The 18,844-nt window shown below is 39.5% G+C and overlaps 1 protein-coding gene across 5 annotated transcripts in view; it reads left to right on the top strand.

The window, feature by feature from the left end:
* The window catches only part of szt2 (SZT2 subunit of KICSTOR complex), a 198,604-nt gene that overhangs the window by 47,817 nt on the left and 131,943 nt on the right, over positions 1 to 18,844 (top strand). For 3 of the 5 annotated variants that reach the window (XM_033028844.1, XM_033028845.1, XM_033028841.1), the window contains exons 17-26: positions 1,211 to 1,289; positions 2,823 to 2,917; positions 4,185 to 4,353; positions 5,925 to 6,039; positions 9,652 to 9,768; positions 11,219 to 11,419; positions 11,821 to 11,927; positions 13,742 to 13,877; positions 15,974 to 16,327; positions 17,844 to 18,069. In XM_033028844.1, coding sequence (XP_032884735.1) covers positions 1,211 to 1,289; positions 2,823 to 2,917; positions 4,185 to 4,353; positions 5,925 to 6,039; positions 9,652 to 9,768; positions 11,219 to 11,419; positions 11,821 to 11,927; positions 13,742 to 13,877; positions 15,974 to 16,327; positions 17,844 to 18,069 — 1,599 coding nt within the window. The remainder of the gene's footprint in view (positions 1 to 1,210; positions 1,290 to 2,822; positions 2,918 to 4,184; positions 4,354 to 5,924; positions 6,040 to 9,651; positions 9,769 to 11,218; positions 11,420 to 11,820; positions 11,928 to 13,741; positions 13,878 to 15,973; positions 16,328 to 17,843; positions 18,070 to 18,844) is intronic. The other 2 variants (XM_033028842.1, XM_033028843.1) reach the window with 2 other exon arrangements.

Here is an 18,844-nt window from a genome sequence, read left to right as displayed (position 1 = left end):
TGGCAAGTGCTTTCCCTAACCATTTGCCTCCTTGCTGGAGTGGCATTTGCCTGGAGCTGAATATCATGGAACAACTTGTTCTACATAGATGACGCTATCCTGATTAACCAGCTCCACCCAAAAACACTTTGAATTTTGAATAATTTACTAACATTCAAAAATATTCAAAAAACATCTAAAGCGATGGAAAATAAATCATATTAAAATTAAATTATTAAAATAATGCTTAAATTGTTAGAACCTTAAAACAAATATATTTAAGACTGATTAAAAAGGTTTCTTCCTCACAGCCGGTTCTATCTATCAAAATGCATGGAGTTGCTAAATTTGGTGTATGTGTAGAAAGGATGATTTCCCCTTATAATTAGTGGAGATTTCGACCTATACATTCATACAGAAGTCTTGAACTTCCTGACACTCAACAGATCTGTGTGGAATTGTTAACATGTCTCAGAAAGATTTGGGCCAGTGTTATGTCTGGAAGATCCATGAAAGATATTTTCTTTGGAAAATATTTATTTAGATTCATATATTTGTAATACTGTGTTAGTATTTGCAGAAGACCACAGGATGGGAAACGTTTCAAACTGTAGTTTAAATAGTTTCATTACTTACTTTGGAAGTTTGGAAGAAACAGTTGAAATCCTTTCTTGATTCATTGCATAAAAAATGAAACTTAAGATACTGGAGGGGTAAAAAGGAATATATTCTGCAAGGAAAAAAAGGAAAGAATTCTGTCTGTATCACCACAGTAAATAAAGATCAGCAATGACAAAAATCTAATAAAAACAAAGTGTTGGACACATTCAGCGGATCAGGCAGTATGGTATGGTGAGAGAAACCTAGTTAATTTTTAAACCACTGACCTCCTTTCATTGCTGTCTGGTAGAACCATTACCTTGCAGAACCCGATCTCCTCGAGTTAGCATTTTCTCTGTGTGAACACGTGGATTAATTGACCACTGTTTATTGTTCTCAGTGTTCAAACGAGTAGTGAAATCTGGAGAAGTTGATGGGAATGTGGGTAGAACAAAATGGAATTAAAGTAGGATTATTGTAAATGTGTGTTTCAGTTAATATAGTAGACTTGGTGGACTGAAGGGCCTGTTTCCTTTATAATCTGTTTAGTAAATGGAGATTAATTAATCTCCAATCAGCAACAGTATAACCTTTGTCCTAACTCTCCTATTTTCCTCATTTTACAATGTAGGATTCGTTTGTCTGAAGGGTTCCATTTTGCAGCAACTGGAGATGGTATTGTCACCATGGTGATTGAATTGCCAATAAGGGTAAGGATAAAGTGCTCCATAGAATGGAAAAACTTGTCTGGACGTGACTGTGAATTCTGATTGGAAATAATAATCCTTATTTTAAAAGGAACTGGTCTATGAGTGAGAAGGATACATAAGAATCTGCCAAAGAGATTTTACAAGTATTTTAAAGGAAAAAGGCACCTAGAGAGAGAAAAGAACCCTGTCACAAACCATGGTGGTCATCTACGCTTTGAACTGCAGGAGATGAACAAGGTCCTCAATTAATATTTCTCCTCTGTTTTTACCATGGAGAAAGTCGTGAAGACTAGGCAATTTGGAAAATTAATGCAGATGTCTGAGGACAATCTATCAGTCAAAGAGGAGCTGGCTGTTCTAAGATGTTTGCTGTTAGAACAATCTCCTGGGCCTGATCAGAGATATCCATGGACACTGGGAATCTAGAACAGAAATTGCAGGAGTCCTGACGTAGATATATGAATCACTGTTAGACTTGGGTAAGATGCAGGAAGACTGGTGGGTGGTTAATGTTGTGCCTGTATTTAGGAAGGGCTGCAAAGAAAAAACCTGGAGATAGACACAAAAAGCTGGAGTAACTCAGCGGGACAAACAGCATCTCTGGAGAGAAGGAATGGGTGACATTTCGGGTCGAGACCCTTCTTCAGACCTGGGGTCTTTAGAGCAGTAAACCTAAAATCTGCTGTCGGAAAGTTAGTGGAGAAGATTCTGAGGGCTAAGATATCCACGCATTTGGAAAGCCAAGGGTTGATAAATGTTAGTCAGCATGGTTTGTGCATGGAAGATTGTGTCTCATGAATTTGATTGAGTTTTTTGAAGAACTAACCTTGAAGGTAGGCAAGGGCAGGGCCATAGATGTGGTACATTTGAACTTCAGCAAGGCGCTTGAGGCATTTTCAGATGAGGCGATTTTTTACATCATGGCGTAAATCTCTATCGGAATATGTAAAAATGTCACCGCCTCGTGTTTTCGAGGAGGTGTGAAACGCAGACGAACAAATACACACACACACTCAAATACACAAATAAATACACACACACATCCAAGATCAGAGTTTTATACGTGTAGAGAAAGATAGATGATGGTAACTTGTTCACACAGAATGTGATGGTTATTATAGTGAACCGCCACAGGAATTGGTTGAGATAGGTACAAGAACAGCATTTAAAATTCATTTGGACAGTTATATGTTTATGAGAAGTTTAAAGATGTATGAGGCAAATGTCGGCAAATGGGACTAGTTTAGATCATTCGTTGGCATGAATGAGTTGGGCTGAAGGTCTTGTTTCTGTGCTATATGACTCTGACTATAAGATTTGTTTACTGTGAGCTCTCTTTAATTAACTGGTTGCAGACTTTCAGATAAACACATGTATACTTCAAAAGTCAATTATTCAGTCCTGAAAGTCAATGCGAGGACTTTGTTTTGTAACTTAAGTGCACCCTTTACAGCAACATTTCATAAATGTTCTTGGAATGGTTTCTCTGGGCCTGTTTGGAGCTGTTTACTAATGCAGTTTGTGTTGATACAGGGCAATTCGAGATCCGAAGATGATAATGATGAGCTCCACACGTGCCTGGTCCAGTACATCACCTTTCCACCTTACTCCACTTCAACTAAAGACAGGTAAAATTTCAATGAGTAAATCTTTTGTTAGTGATTTTTATGCGGTTTGGAGGCAGGAATCCCTTTGACCTGAGCAAAGCAGATTAAAGAGCATTATCTTTATAGTCTTGATGCGCAAACAAAATTACTTTATTAAATATTTAGTAATTTTATCATGGGGTTTCGATCTGAATAGATACTCCATGAGAGATCTTGCCATTTTAATTTTAGATACGTGGGAACATATTATGGTAATTTAATGCACAGATTTATTTGTGGGTGAGGTTGTTAGCATGACCAGCATTTATTATCCATCCCTAATTGCATTTGTGCAAACTTTGAACTGCTTCAGTCTTTGTGATAAATGTTCTGCACAGTGTTGTGGTGAAGAAATTCCAGATCTTGAATCCAAAATCAATTAATAAGTGATCTATGTTTTTAAGTCATGATAATTTGTGACGTGGAAGGGAGTTTGGAGGTGGTGAGATTTCCATTTTGGCTGATGGTGTACAACCTCTTCAGTGTTGTTGGAACTGCTTTCAATCCAGCAAATATAAAGTACTTTGTCGATCTTGTTATGGGTGGTGCAAAGGCTTTGGGGTGTGAGAAAGTGAGCCACCTTCTGCAGTCTTCAGCATCTGACTTGCTTTTAATGCAACTGGTCCATCCACTACACATCCATAAAGGAAACCTTCAGCCTTGGCTGTGCTATTCATTAACCCTTTCACATTCTTCATAATCAGTTACCCTCGTCAAACACTAGCCCCCTATTATCAATAGTAGTCAGTTTTATTCCTCACATACACATATATATGCAGTGAAATGAATTTGCCAGCAACGGTACAATTAAAAAAGACCACACAATACACAATAAGATTTAACACAAACATCCACAACAGCATTCTTCACTGTGGTGGAAGGCACTAAGTTCAGTCAGTCTGATCAGTCAGTCAGTAATATCAAAGATCTTTTAATTCCTTACTCTTAATTACATGTTTCTACCCATTGGATCCAGGGGTAAAGATTCACACATCACTTGTATTGTTATCATGTTCGGTGCAGAAAATAAACAGATCATCTATTATAAATCACTAAATGGACAACTAGTCATTACAATTGTTCATCAGTCTGATCTGTTATTAACTGCAGAAGTTGATCATTTTTTCTATTTTTGTGATGTTATTATATATCAAATGTTATTTGCTTTATTTTCCACAATAGCTTGCTGAATTCTTTGTTGACAGGAGGTTCAAACGCAACTTCATATCTGCCTCCAATGTTCTCTTAGTTTTTCTACAGATGATGATAATGACACAGAGGTTGAGGCCATTGAACTTGACACAGAGTTAAATTTGGTGACTGAATGCTGGGTGGAGCCTCAGAGTGGCTACGTGGTCACTCCTGCTGATAGTCGAAAGTACTTGAATGGATTGTCTTATTTAGATGTTCCAAAAGCGGTAAGTCACTTGGAAAGTAATTTTAACTTGGTCTGCTGATTGGCAACCCATCCATCTTCTGAAGAATAGTCTCGACCCAAAGCGTCACCTATTCCTTCTCTCCAGAGATGCTGCCTGTCCTGCTGAGTTACTCCAGCATCTTGTGTCTATCTTTGGTGTTAACCAGCATTTAAGGCAGAGATAGATAGATTCTTGATTAGTAAGGGTGTCAGGGGTTATAGGGACAAGGCAGGAGAATGAGGTTGAGAGGGAAAGATAGATCAGCCATGATTGAATGGCGTAGACTTGAAGGGTGAAATGGCCTAATTCTGCTCCCATCGCTTATGAACTTGTGAATCTGCAGTTCCTTCCTACACACATCATCCATCTTCTTCTTTGACTGATTTTAACCATTTACAAAATGCCTGTAGTTACCCCAAACCTGTGACCTCTACCAACAGGAGGAACAAAGGCAGCTTATGCAAGAGAGAACCACCATTGCATATTTCCCTTCAGGTTGTGCACTATCCTGACATGGAAATATATTGTAGTTCCTTATTAAAAGCCTAAAACTACCCACTTGGGAGCACCTTCACCAAAAAGGCTCCAGTAGTTGAATAAGGCATCTTACCACCAACATTTGAAAGATATTCAGGAATGGGCAATAAATGTTGGAAGCATTGGCCATTGCCAGTGACATCCGTGTCTGGTATATGAATAAAGAAAAAGATTTTTGGAATTAGTGAGTAGAAATCTGCCCAGAGGGAGAATATATACGAACCAAATGCTATTGATCATAGACTGTGATAAGAACATACGAAAATGATGCAGGAAGAGACCACTTTCCTGCCCAATCATTATATTCCCTAATCATCTAGCTATGTTATTTAACAGAGAAATAAAAAGTTAAACTGGGGAAAGGGTAAAAGGGGAGAAGCAGAGTTATCATATGAAAATGATAATAACGTATTATGAGTGTAGAAAAAGTTACACATGTTTATTGTGCATACCTGGTACTATGCCATGCGTGTTTTATATGCTGGTGTCGGACCCACAACTATGTCCTCCTTTTACTGAACATGTTTATGTGCTTGTTTAAATGCCACTTAAATGTCATGATCGTATCTACTTCCTCAATCCCAGTGGCAGTGTGTTCCAGGCACTTATCACTATCCCTTAAAATAAATATTCCTAGCGCAGCACTTTTAAACCTTCCCATCTCCCTCAATGCCCTCCAGTATTTGACATTTGCACCCTAGGTAAAATGTCTCTACTCTATCTGTGCCTCTTATGATTTTATAAACTTCTATCTGGCGTCTCCTTAGCTTTTGACATTCTAGAGAAAACAATTCCAAGTTTGTCCAACCTCTCCCTATAGCTAATATTCATGAATCCAGACCATATCCTGGTGAACCTCTTCTGCATCTTCTCTGAAGCCTCCCCATCCTTCCTGGAATGCAGCAACAAGAAATGCACAAACATGGGTCGAACCAAAGTTTTACAAGTTTTGTATTTTGTATTTTATATTTTGCCTGGGATGAATAGTTGATACTATTTTATGATATTTTAATAAATGTGACTTTGCTTTGTAGATTTACCCACAAGACCACGCATGTGTATCTTCCTTGTTGACTTTTGAACATCTAAGTCAACTTTGTCAGAATAAAGAATCCATCCTGCCAATGTGGGGGTCAAGGAGCGCTGAAGGTAGGGATCAAAGGTCACGGAAACCAGGAACCTAGTAAACCTCAGATCCTGTGAGTGTAGCAAATTATTGAAGAATTAGCTTTCCCAAATAATGACAGATTGTTCTGTGACTTATAACCCCTATCCACTCACACCAGGAAGCATTAATACCCTGGAGCATAGCCCCACTCCATCACCTTTGTATTAATTAATAAGATCGGTGAGGTAATTCCTGGCTGAAATCTCCCTGAATCTGTTTAATCAATGTATTCATCCCTACGCAAATCGGAACTATTGAAATATGTGTATTTTAAGTATAATATTGTCATTATTTGCATCCTATAATGTTCTTTGATTTAAAACTTTTCATCCTAGTTTTCATCCCCCAGCATGGCCACATGTCTCCTGGTCTTTCTAAGATCCTCTTCCACCCTTTAAGACCTTTATGCTCCATTTATGTGGACTGCCATCTTATTCATTGTACCCTCTTGGCAATGACTGGCTAAGGCCCTAAGCTTTGGAATTCTCTTCGTAAAGTTCTCTGCCTCTCTATTTCTGTTTCTTCCTTCGATACTCCTTAACGCCGACCTCCTGCTGGTAATAATTGATAATTATTCCATTACTCTCGTGAAGCATTTTAGACCTTTCTTACTGCATTAAAGATAATATGAGTGCAATCTTATTACTGTATTGATATGAAATGCATTGTTTAGATTATTAATAATAGCTAACTAGAATGCCTTTTAAAATCCCTTTTCCTCCAGAGATGCTGCCTGACCTGCTGAGTTACCCCAGCACTTTGTGTCCATGCCATTGGAATCTTTTGATTAACTCCATCTCTTCCATCCCTTTTGGGAAATTCTTTAGGCTTGTGAACTGAATGCCACTATTACCGAATGGAACAATTCTTCACTAGTTATAATCATTGAGTTCTCCAGTGTCAGTTATAGTATATAGCATGGGACAGAGTAAATTTATACCTACTTGGTCATTGGTGCATCTCAACTGCAGCCCAATAAGAGTTGACTGTACTATAAGGAATGAGGTAATCAGGCTGAACTTGAGTCCGTTAGACATTACACTATTATTGATTTCCATTTATATCACGGAAATGTTAATCTTTGTCCTTGATCCATTAGGCGAAGATGTTTACAAAATTTACATTACCATTGAGCTATTGATTTTGAGTTGTCTCTGCAGTCTGATCCGTTGTAGATGGTATTAAGTCAAGTCTTTGTTAAAGATTACCATTGATTCCTGATGTCAATCTTTATAATCAAGATTTCTTGGAATTAGTGGATTGACCAACATGCTAAAATATACTGAAAGGCAAACTTAGATTTAGGATTTTCATTTGACCGCATTGAATCTTTATGGAACTATTTCTTAAGTAGTCGACAGAGAAAAAGAAATAATGTATGAGGAAAGCAGTGATATTAAAGAGTTGTGGTCAACCTTTCTAAACATGGTGCTGCGTTTTAACTATTTAATAATAGTATAATACGGAATTGTGTTTATCATCATGTCCAATTAATAGGTATCACACATTTTAATTGCCATATGCACCAATACCAGATGAATGAAAATCTCACTTGCTTTACAGGCACATTAAAAACAACACAACAAATAAATATGCAAAAAATGAGCAGTTATTTTAGGCAAACCAAAATAGGTAGTGCAACTTTAGTAGTGCAAAGTCAAAAATATTCGGTGCTGAGTTAGGGTGGGAGGAAGTTTTTCTTGAACCTAGACAGAACAATTCTCAGACACTTCAACCACCCTCCCAACAGTTGCAGCAAGATGAGAGCATGGCCTGGGTGGTGTTGGTCTTTGATGATATTAGCTGGCTTCTTGAGGAAACAATTCCTGTAGATCCCTTCAATATCTGATGGACTGGACAATTTGCACCACTTTCTGCAGCCTCCTTCATTCTTGAGCATTTGAATTACAAAACCAGTTGTAATGTCACAAGTCAGCATGCTTTCCATGGTACAATTTTTCTACGCTTGTTCTCCTTTCACACAAAATGGAAGGGAAAACTTGGTAATTTAAAATATCAGCTAGATATTTTTTTAGATTCAGTAACTTCTAACTTCCTAATTTTAATCGTGTCTATTCATTTTAAGCATTCGCTATAATAAATCTTCAATGCTTGTGCAGGCAAGTTATTTAATGTCTTACTCTTTCACAACATCTAAAATATTTTCTGTTCCAATTTCCTTTTTAATATAACCCACCCTTAATTGGCAGTTAAATGCCCTATAAATGTGCACCGGAGGGATAAGGTAGAGCTTTCATTAACATGATGCACTGTTTTCAAACTACTGTGGGATATGTGCAGACAGGAGCAATTGTTTGATTGGAAGAAATGTTGGTCAATGGAATAGTCAGGAATAATATACATGGGACTGAAGCCTCCTAATAGCCCTTGCGTTCCCTCTCTCTCCGTCACCTTCCCAGTTCTCCCACCAGTCTTACTGTCTCCGACTACATTCTATCTCTGTCATTCTATCTACATTCTATCTCTGGCTATTGTTTCGCTGAACACCTCCGCTCAGTCCGCCTTAACCTACCTACTTGATCTCCCAGTTGCTCAGCACATTAAACCCCCCTCCCTTTCCCAATCTGACCTTTCTGTCCTGGGCCTCCTCCATTGTCAGAGTGAGGCCCAGCGCAAATTGGAGGAACAGCACCTCACATTTTGCTTGGGTAGCTTACACCCCAGCAGTATGAACATTGACTCCTCTAACTTCAAACGTCCCTTGCTTTCCCTCTCTTTCCATCCCCTCCCCCTTCCCAATTCTCCCACCAGTCTTGCTGTCTCCGACTGCATTCTATTTCTGTCCTGCCCACTCCTCAGACATCAGCCTGAAGAAGGGTCTCGACGCTAAATGTCACCCATTCCTTCTCTCCAGCGATGCTGTCTGTCCCGCTGAGTTACTCCAGCATTTTGGTGCCCAATGTTCATATTCTTGGGAAAGGTTTTGTTGTTTTACAAAACATTGTACATAGTTCCCCCTGGACATGTTCTATTTTTCTGAATGTTAATTGAATACTGAGTTAAAACCGGAGTCAGTGGATAGTAATAGTTATGAGTGAAAGTCATCTTTTTTTTTTAATCAATCCCGGGATTTAGTGTTTTCTGCAATGCCCCAACTCGTGTACAGCCTTGATCAATTAAGCCTAGATGGAAATCATGGCCTATATGGCATGCTGCTACAAATACGCAGTACCTTTGACTGGACCATCATTTATAGTTTCTGCGTGGCCTGTTTGATTTTTGCAGATCAGCAAAATCTAAAGTTTTCAATAAGTTAACAAATTGATTGTTGTGTAATTGCTTTATGCTCCCTGCAGCTATTATTATTGTCTGCTTTATTGCAAACCTTTGACTGGAATGTTTTATAATTATTCCTATTATTCTGCTTGAGGGTTGGTGCATTAGTTTCCATAGATTTTTTATTTACCTAATTATAAGCTATTTGATACACTTGCTTTTAATTAAAAGTGACATCTATAATTGTCGGAGAATACTACATATGGTGTGTCTTTCAGTCAATAACCAACTACATTTGAACCCTCTCTCCATTCCACAGTCCACCTAGAACCACTACCTTTTTCTTTTTGTTTAAGCAGATGACAATGAAGGAGAGAACGATTTCATTCGAACTATTCCATTTCAGTTTGATCTGATGAAGCTGTTACCAAAATGCCAACAAATTGAGTTACTTTTTCCCACTTTGACTAAAGGTAAAGTACCAGTGTGTTTTTCTGAAAATGCGAAACTTCCACATGGGAAGTCTTAAGTAAAGATGCACCTGAATTGCCGTTATGTTATCCAGTTCCACTTGTTCAGTTCAGTTTTATTTGTCATATGTAGGTTAACACAGGCAAATAAAACATGAAAGAAATTGATACTTACATTTTGGAAAAATACAGCTATTCCAACTGTTAAAATGTGGATTAGGAATATGACGGACATAGCACGCCTTGAAGAAATGAGACTCCGACTAATAGATAAATATGACCAATTCTTAAGGAGTTGGTCCCCTTTTATCGACTTTTTGGAATCATGTGATGCAGCGGTACCGTAATGATTACTGATTTCAGGTCAGGTCGTGGATAGATTTACATCTCCGAATAAAGATTTGAAAATTTCTCTTTTAAGGGTCTTTTGCTCCTATTTCTACTTTCCACTTTTTCTTTTCTTATACACACACTTCACGTTTTTCTATTTTCTACTATCTATTTTTCCTCTTTTTCTCTTCTCCAATTTTTCTTTTCTTCCCTTCTTGTCTTTCTTATTTTCTTTTCAAAGACATAAAACTAGAGGTTGTACATAGAATGTATAATTACGTTATGGCATAGTTGACACCTAAAATTAGGTCCCACTGTATTGTTTTGTATTGTACTAACTTCTAATAAAATAAAAAATAAAAAAAATAAATAAAAAACACAGGGTCAACGGTACAATGAAATGTTTTTGACAAGACAACGGGTCATGATATTATGATATTATACCATTGCTACATCACTTGCTTGCTAATCTAAGATTACAGATAACATAGGGACAGGGGTCAGGAGATAAAATTAGTACTATCCAGACGTGTCTGAAGAATGAGTAGAAAATCCCTTTTTATTGAAATTCATTTTTATGGATTCTGTTAATTTAAAGTCCATGAATAGCACAGGGGAAATGTAACTTGTTGAGCTCACTCAGTCTCAGTCTGAAGAAGGGTCTCGACCCAAACCCATTCCTTCTCTCCAGAAATGCTGCCTGTTCTGCTGAGTTACTCCAGCATTTTGTGTCTATCTTCGCACCAAAGGGTAGGATTGACTCTGGTTGCGGTGACTTTTGAGACAGCAGCATCACCAGCTGCGTCACTGGGCCTGCCCATAATGACTAAGTTGGCAAGTGGTTTTGACATGGGATGAAACTATTCTCAGTTTTGTGGTGTGAGGGCTTGTTCTGAGAAGCCCACGTGACCACTAACATTACACAAGGTCCTAGTGCCACTCGGCTTCATGCTAATCAGTTTTAGGAGACTTGTATTCACTGGGCTTTGTTTCTTTCTGGTAGACCCATTCAAAGTGTGACACCATCTGTCTGTTTGATGCTCTTGTGATCTATTCCCCCAAATCTATTTGAAGGCTGGGTTCATGTGTATAAGCTGATCATCTGTTGTCTCTTTTCTTTCAGGAGAGGATGATGAAAGTTCAAAGGAAACAAATTCTTTGCCCAATGAGATTCTATTGAATCTTTTCCATGGCTCTTTGCAAGAGACCCTCAGTGACCGGGAATTGCCATTGTCTGACTCTGATCATGCAACTTTTATGCAGCAAATTGTTCAGCGGGATCGAAATGGTCATTCCATTCCTTTCAATTTACCAGCTGCAAAAGGTAACATTATGTGGATAGTGCTACATTAGTCTGTATCAATCAGTAAACCACAAGATTTGACTTTTTTTTGCATTAGTTCACGATCTATTGACTGTGTCAAAGAGTGGTTGTACTTGTTAACTGTGTGTTTCAAGAGCAGGATTCTGCTTCAATTCAAATTTCAATCAATACCAACTAAAGCAAGCGAATTGAAGAAGGATCTCGACCCGAAACGTCACCCATTCCTTCTCTCCAGAAATGCCGCCTGTCCCTCTGAGTTACTCCAGCATTTTGGGTCCATTGTTCTTGTCTGCCAATTGAGTTCTGTGGTTATAGGGCATGAAAATAAATTCATAAAGTTAATGCAATCAGACTAATGCTCCTGCAGATTGATTAATTGTTATTTACTGCTTCTTACATAGAAGAACCATTGAAAGTGTCCAAAAAGCCAGAGAGGCAAGAAACCGTGATGTCATTGCATACCCTGGGGAGTAATAAAGAGGTCATGGGTTCAACCAGTACCTTGCAGGTGAGTGTGGGAAAATGTAGTTGTAATGTGGGGTGACAGACACTGGATTGTTAAACGCATCCAAAATCTTTTCCTTATTGTGCAAGAACCCCCCCCCCCGATACGAATACTGCCTAATATAAACTGTATTGAAACTTCAGACCTTCAAGGTTTTGTTTGTGTTAAGAATTTAGAATTTCTGCTTTAGTGCCTGCCAATTCCAAAGGGAAAAGAATCAAGATGTTTCAAATTTGACAAGCTTCCTTCTAATTATATAACTGAGATAATGATGATGAATGAAAATTGTATTTGAAGAATGGTAATGCCCCTTGGGTTGAGGCTGGGCTATTACATATAGCAACAAATTGGAGAAATATCACATTCTTGACACTGCATTAGTCATTGGTATGCTGGTTTTGTGTTTTAGATTGAAAAGTCAAGATAATCTTCTCAGGTTTATATGGTGAAGAGGAGAGTAATATGACAATGTTTCAACTACTAACCAATTATTTAATCTAAGACTGCTTCCAGTGGTTGTCTGCTGCAATTGGTAAACTTCCACATTGCTCAGAAATGATAATGACCCATGCCATGTGCAAAATTTTATCAGTTAAGTTTGAGAACAGTTTTTTCTTTTGTCCAACAAACAATCTGCTGGGGGAACTCATCACATCACACAGCATCTTTGGGGGGGATTTAGACAGTGGTCGTTTTGGGTTTGGATCATTCGTCAACCCAACAATCCCAACTCAAAATATCAACTGATCGGCTCCCCCCCCCCTCCCCCCCCACAAATGCTTGACCCATTGAGTTCCTCCAGCAGAGTCTTTTGCTCCAGATTCCAGTATCTGCATTCTCTTGTATTTCAAGAGAAAATAGTGATAAATGTGTTGCCCACAGCTGTTATCTAATACGAAGAATGATTGTGTCACGGTGAACTTAATCACTTGAGATACATTTAGAACAAATGATGAATGGATTCTCCTTTTTGATCATGTCCTAGGATTTAGCTTTTAACTTCAAGTTCTTGACAATGGTAATAAAATATTTATACAGCCTTAAAGAAGTTGGGTACTGTTTTATTATGATTGCCTATTTATGCCTGCAGGTCGCATGCAATTGTTTTAATAGTTCCCAATTCAAGATTTTCCTCTTGTGTTCCATACTTGACACAATATGCATTCCCTAAACAATGTTTCTAAATGGAGAAAGTGTTTTTGTTTGCAAATTACATTTTTACTGTATTAAGTATAATTATGGTGGTCTCTAAAGGGTGAGCGGGTAGGAAAAGCTTGTGATATTTTAAATATTTTGTTAGTTTTTATATTCATCAATCATTTGTTCACATGGGGAGGATGAGGAATACAGGAAGTTTAGTTTAGAGATATAGTGTGGATGTAGACCCTATGGCCCACCTGCGCCGACCAGTGATCACCTGTACACTAGTTCTATACACACTAGGGGCAATTTGCTGAAGCCAATTAACCTACAAATCTGGACGTCTTTGGTGTGTGGGAGAAACACCCGGCGAAAACCCACGCGGTCACGGGGAGAACGTTCAAACTCCGTACAGACAGCACCCACACTTGGGACCCTGGTGTTGTAAGGCAGCAACTCTTCTGCTGCACCACCGTGCTGCTGGAGAAACGTCATGGCTGATTATCTAATCAAGGAAGATTAAGAATGGGCAATACGTGCTGGTTTTGCCAGTGATTATATTTCCCGCAAATGACTAAAATATGCTGGCACTTCCTGTTGTCGGAGGCAGCTTCAGAATTATTTGTTTGAAATTGCATTACTTAATGATTTGTAATAAACTTGTTTCTCTTGATTAGAGTGTTGGAAATACTGACATGACAGAAGATAATGTAATTCCAGTTGAAAATGAGAGTACTCCTCAATGGAGATGCTACACCAAATTTGTGAATGCGCAGCAAATCCTACTCACCTTTTTACCAGCCACCTTTACAGGTAAATTTTACCAATGTATTTTTATTCTTGGGCTCTCAAGTGTTTTAAGAGGGAAATTAATTTTCACTCGCCTGTTATCACAATTCATTTCACATGTTCCAGTCTCTTGGTTGTATATGATGGATTTTGATGCTCAGACTGTATGTCACTTCCATTTTTGTCAGTTTCTCTGTGTTGTGTTTGAAGATTCACTGCGAAAGATGGGGGGAGTGATTGTTTCAAACCATGTCAGTTTTAACTAAAATAATATCGTTCTTGGTGAAAGTATTTCAAAGGAAATATCATTTTCCATGAATTAAATCCGCATGCCACCGAAATCCTGGCAACAGGTCAATCTCCCACTCCATGGTTATTGAAGTAAGATGGACAATGAGAGACACCTAAGGAGCTGCACAAAATAACTTGTGCAACAAGATATAATGCCCGTCCTTGTACCTCCTCCCTCGACTCCATCCAGGGTCCCCAGCAGTCCCTCCAGATGAGACAGAATTTCACATGCACCTGATGTAACCTCATCTACTGCATCCGGTGTTCCCGATGTAGCCATCCGTACATAGCGAGACCAAGTTTAGACTCGGCGACCGTTTTGCCGAACACTTACTCTCGGTCCGCTAAGGCTCTCCCAGCTGCTAACTACTTTATCTCCCCTTCCCATTCCCATTCTCATTCCCATACTGATCTTTCTGTCCTGGGTTCCTCTATTGCCAGAGTGAGGCCACCCTCAAATTCGAGGAACAGCACCTCATATTCTGCTTGGGTAGCATTCAACCCAATGGTATGAACATTGAATTCTTCAGTTTTAGGTAATTTTTACAAACTCTTTCCTTTCCCCGTTTTCTTTCTCCCCCCCAACACATCCCCCTCCCCCTCCCCCTCCCCCCACACTTTTTTGCACCCAATCTCTTCCTCTGAAACTTGGCTGACCTTGCACCAGTCCCCCACCCACCATTAAATGTCCATTAAGCAGCTTCACAGTTCGCAACTATGCATCCCTCTTGGGCTAACACCTGGCTCTGCCCAACATTTGGCCTATCAGGGAACTTCCTCGCCTGGGGTCATCTGTTGCCGGCCCTGATTTGTCCTTATTTTTGTTTCCATTTTGTTTCCTGCTCTCCCTATTACAATTAGTCTGAAGAAGGGTCCCAACCTGAAATGTCACATTCATTTTCTCCAGAGATGCTGCCTGACCCACTGAGTTACTCCAGCATTTTGTGCCTAACTTGTGAAACAAGTTTGAGTGGATACAATAATTTTTTTTTTTTAAACCAAAAAACCCTGTCTCTAAATCTTTAGTTCAGATCTCTCTGTCCCTTAATCTTTCTTTATGCAGCAAGCATTTCCTTTATCTGAAATCACTGTGTGCTATCAGGGGTGATGTGGGATTATTCTTAGTTAGCATGTTGTTGCACTATTGTCAGAGGTTGGACAGATGTTGGACATCATGGACAACCACCGTGCTAAAATATTCCTCCTAGAGTATTAGTAAGCAGGTGTGCATGTTGGTTCATGCTGGACTTTATTTGAAAATTATGGTGATAAAATAAATAGAAACAATAATTAAGGATTAGAAATGAAAATGTCTTGTGTCCAATTTGTTCAAAAAATGTGAGTTGTAAAGTTTAAACTATCCAAATTCATTTTCATTAAAAATGTACTTCAAATTCAATCAGTAACAGATGTTTTTTTTGCATAAAGACCCCTATTAAAATGAACAGCTTCTTCCCCTCTATCATGCTTATGAATTATGTTTATAAATATAAATGAATTATAAATGAATTTCATTTATATGAAAAACTTTCACCTCTCCCCCATTGTGCACATTGGATTTAGTCAATATAACTAACGTACTACAGTGTTGAGAACTATATGTTGCTCTCTGTATCTTCCCATTTGCTATTGTACTAGAGTTTGACATGATGGTATTTATATGTGGTATTTCTGTTCTGGTTGGATTGTATGCAAATCAAAGCTTTTCACGTGATGCTAATAAACATTAAATAACTTAATTTCTAACTGATAATGCAATAGAGAGTAAATAATTCACATTACATATTTTCTTTAAATAATTTTCTTTCTATGCTCTTTTTTCTATTAAGATATGCAGCGTCTAATGGGTCCCGAGATCGACGAGAGTACAAAAAATGCTGGAGTAGGAAACGAAAAGCTGTTACAAGTAGAAATCGAGTCAAGTTTGAGTGAGCATTTGGGAGGATTAAGCGCAACCTCAACCGTAAAGAAATCTGAAGTGGGTAGTTTTGGCGGACTTGATTGTGAAGCTGGCCAAATCACAATGAGTGCCTCAAAGAATAGTAGCACCAAGATAGATTCTATATCTCCAGCGCAAGAAAATCAGTCTGCTCAGCCTACATCATGTTCGTCTCCAATCTCGAAAATTGGCAATGAAATGTCATTATTTGATCTAGAAAAGGAGAATGTACAGCCCGATACAGGTAATGGTTGTTCTCAGTGTAACGATAGCTTCTGCATTCGCGCAATAAAGTGCAGTAACTCTGTTGGTAGCACACATTATCTCAGCCTGAAAGCTGTAGATTCAAGTTTAACAAGTTTTATTTTACCCTTGAGCTCAAAATCTAGGGTCACTTTCCAAAGTAGCACTGTATGAATGGTGCGGCATGGACAATGCCATCTTTTGGGTAAGATTATGCCCTCTCAATTGGATGCAAAAGACCCCAATGAATCAGGAAATGTTGCCATTGTTCCGGCCAACATTTACTCCTCAGCATGTAAATGTTCTAGATTACAATAGTGTCTCCCTTTAAACACTTTGAAATGTGAGGAAGTTGTAGGATCTACTGAATCCCACGACAGAAAGCAAAGAACATACGACACTTAGCTGAGCAAGACACCTTGTGTCACGTTTATTCCAGAAGCCCCTTTTACCTACATTCTCACTAATCATAACCCATGTGCAGATAAGTGCGTCTGCCCTTGGAGTTGTTATTGAGCTCTTGTGGCTGGACTTTCTCGTGAGGCTGCTGGCGAGTCGCCAGTGGTGACAGGTTGTATGCAAAACCAACGTGGGCGTGAAGGCGCCACAAAGTGGGGGAAGAGGAGGAGAGGGGGGGGAAGAGGAAGGAGGAGGGGGGGAAGAGGAGGAGAGGGGGGGGGGAGAGGGGGGGGGGGGGGGGGGGAGGGGGGGGGGGAGGAAGAGAGGAGGAGAGGGGGGGGAGAGGGCGGGGAGGGGGGGGGAGGGGGGGGGGGGGGGGGGGGGGGGGGGGGGGAGGTGGGGGGGGGAGTGCCTTTTTACTTCAACCCAAACCCAAACAACCATTAGCAGGCAGTGCTTTTTACCTCTAACCATATTTTCATTTTCAAACCAAATTAAGGGTACTCACAGTGCTGTAGACATTTGTCAGTGTCATTCAGAGCTCTGATTGAGGCACACCACTTGCAGAGACTGATTGAGGCACACCACTTGCAGAGACTGATTGAGGCACACCATTTCCTGGTTTTATAGTCCCTCCCCCTCCCTCCAGCAGGGGCAGCAGAGAGAATGGGGAATTTTGTAAAAACATTAACATCTCTGTCAATTTTCATCGACGGGAAAAATCCTCAGCACACATGCGGCGGAGGGGGGCTCTGAGCGAGGTTACCAAAAATGACAGCCGTAGGTGGCGGCGTACTCTCAGAAATCGCAGCACAGAAAGCCAAAACCGGTCAAGAACAGACTTTTAGTAATATAGATGCAAATTTGTCTTTCTTTAGCATTCTATTGAAATATTCTGGCATTCGTCCTTTTTGGTTAGGAGTTCAACAATGGATGATTTTATCAGTGCTTGAGCATTCATTAGAATGTGTTACGAAGCCATTCTGATAACTGGCCCATTTGGCATTACTGACACTTATTCTAATACACACTGCCAGGTAGTCAGTATTTGTTTTATTATTATTATCTTTTTTTTGTTGCTTAATGAATCTGCTACCAACCTGCATCACCCTCCTCAGATACCGACTCTGGATCTTCAGAAATGAATAAGGAACGAGTGGAGTTCAGTTTACCCCCGAAGAAAGACTTTCACATCTCGTTTAGCCGACAGTCATCTCGGATTGACTCCAATGATCCAAACCGGCTTCAATGTCCCATCTACGTATACAACTGTTCACTAGATTCATTGAAAGAGCAACTTGTGAATTCTTGCATAGAGCGGTCAAACCGGGACATTTATATCAGGTATGGGCTTTGTCTTTCTTTATTTCTTTCTGGTCAGAACATCCTCGCCCACCATTGTTGGAACCTCAACTTCCTTCTTTCTATTAAAATAGGATTGATTTACTTCTAAACACAATGCTGGATATAATAGTCATGAATTATTTCTAAGTGATCCTGACTACGGTGCTGTCTGCATGGCGTTTGTAAGTTCTCCCCATGACTACATGGGTTTTCCCTGGGTGCTGTAGTTTCCTCCCACACTCCAAAGACGTTGAGGCTTGTAGGTTAATTGGCCTTGGTTAAAAAAAAATAATTGTCCCTAGTGTGTAGGGTAGTGCTAGTGTACGGGTATCACTGGTCAGCGCGAACTCGGTGGACCGAAGGGCCTGTTTCTGCGCTGTATCTCTAAACTAAACTGAACAGGTTATATTGATCTGTTTAAGAAGGAACTGCAGATGCTGGAAAATCGAAGGTACACAAAAAAGCTGGAGAAACTCAGCGGGTGCAGCAACTGCTAAGCCTATCACCTGCCACTGATCTTGAGTGTGCTTTCTGGTGTAAACTCTGAACAAGATCCGAAGCATTACATGAGCTTCCCACTGGAAATCCAACAGGTGCTTTGACAGTTAAGCGATGTGTCTCAACTAAATCCGTCAAGCCTTTAAAAAGTGGATGGCGTACTAGTACTGTGTTTAGTGCTGCAATCTCACAGCTCTCTGGACTTGGCTTCTATTAATTCAGTTAATTAGCTGAGGCAAATTAATACTCCGAGGCAAAAGAAGTGAGCAATGAGTAA

The sequence above is a fragment of the Amblyraja radiata genome, chromosome 10 (genome assembly GCF_010909765.2).
Source record: "Amblyraja radiata isolate CabotCenter1 chromosome 10, sAmbRad1.1.pri, whole genome shotgun sequence".
Taxonomy (NCBI): domain Eukaryota; kingdom Metazoa; phylum Chordata; class Chondrichthyes; order Rajiformes; family Rajidae; genus Amblyraja; species Amblyraja radiata.
This window is presented reverse-complemented; position numbering and strand designations above follow the sequence as displayed.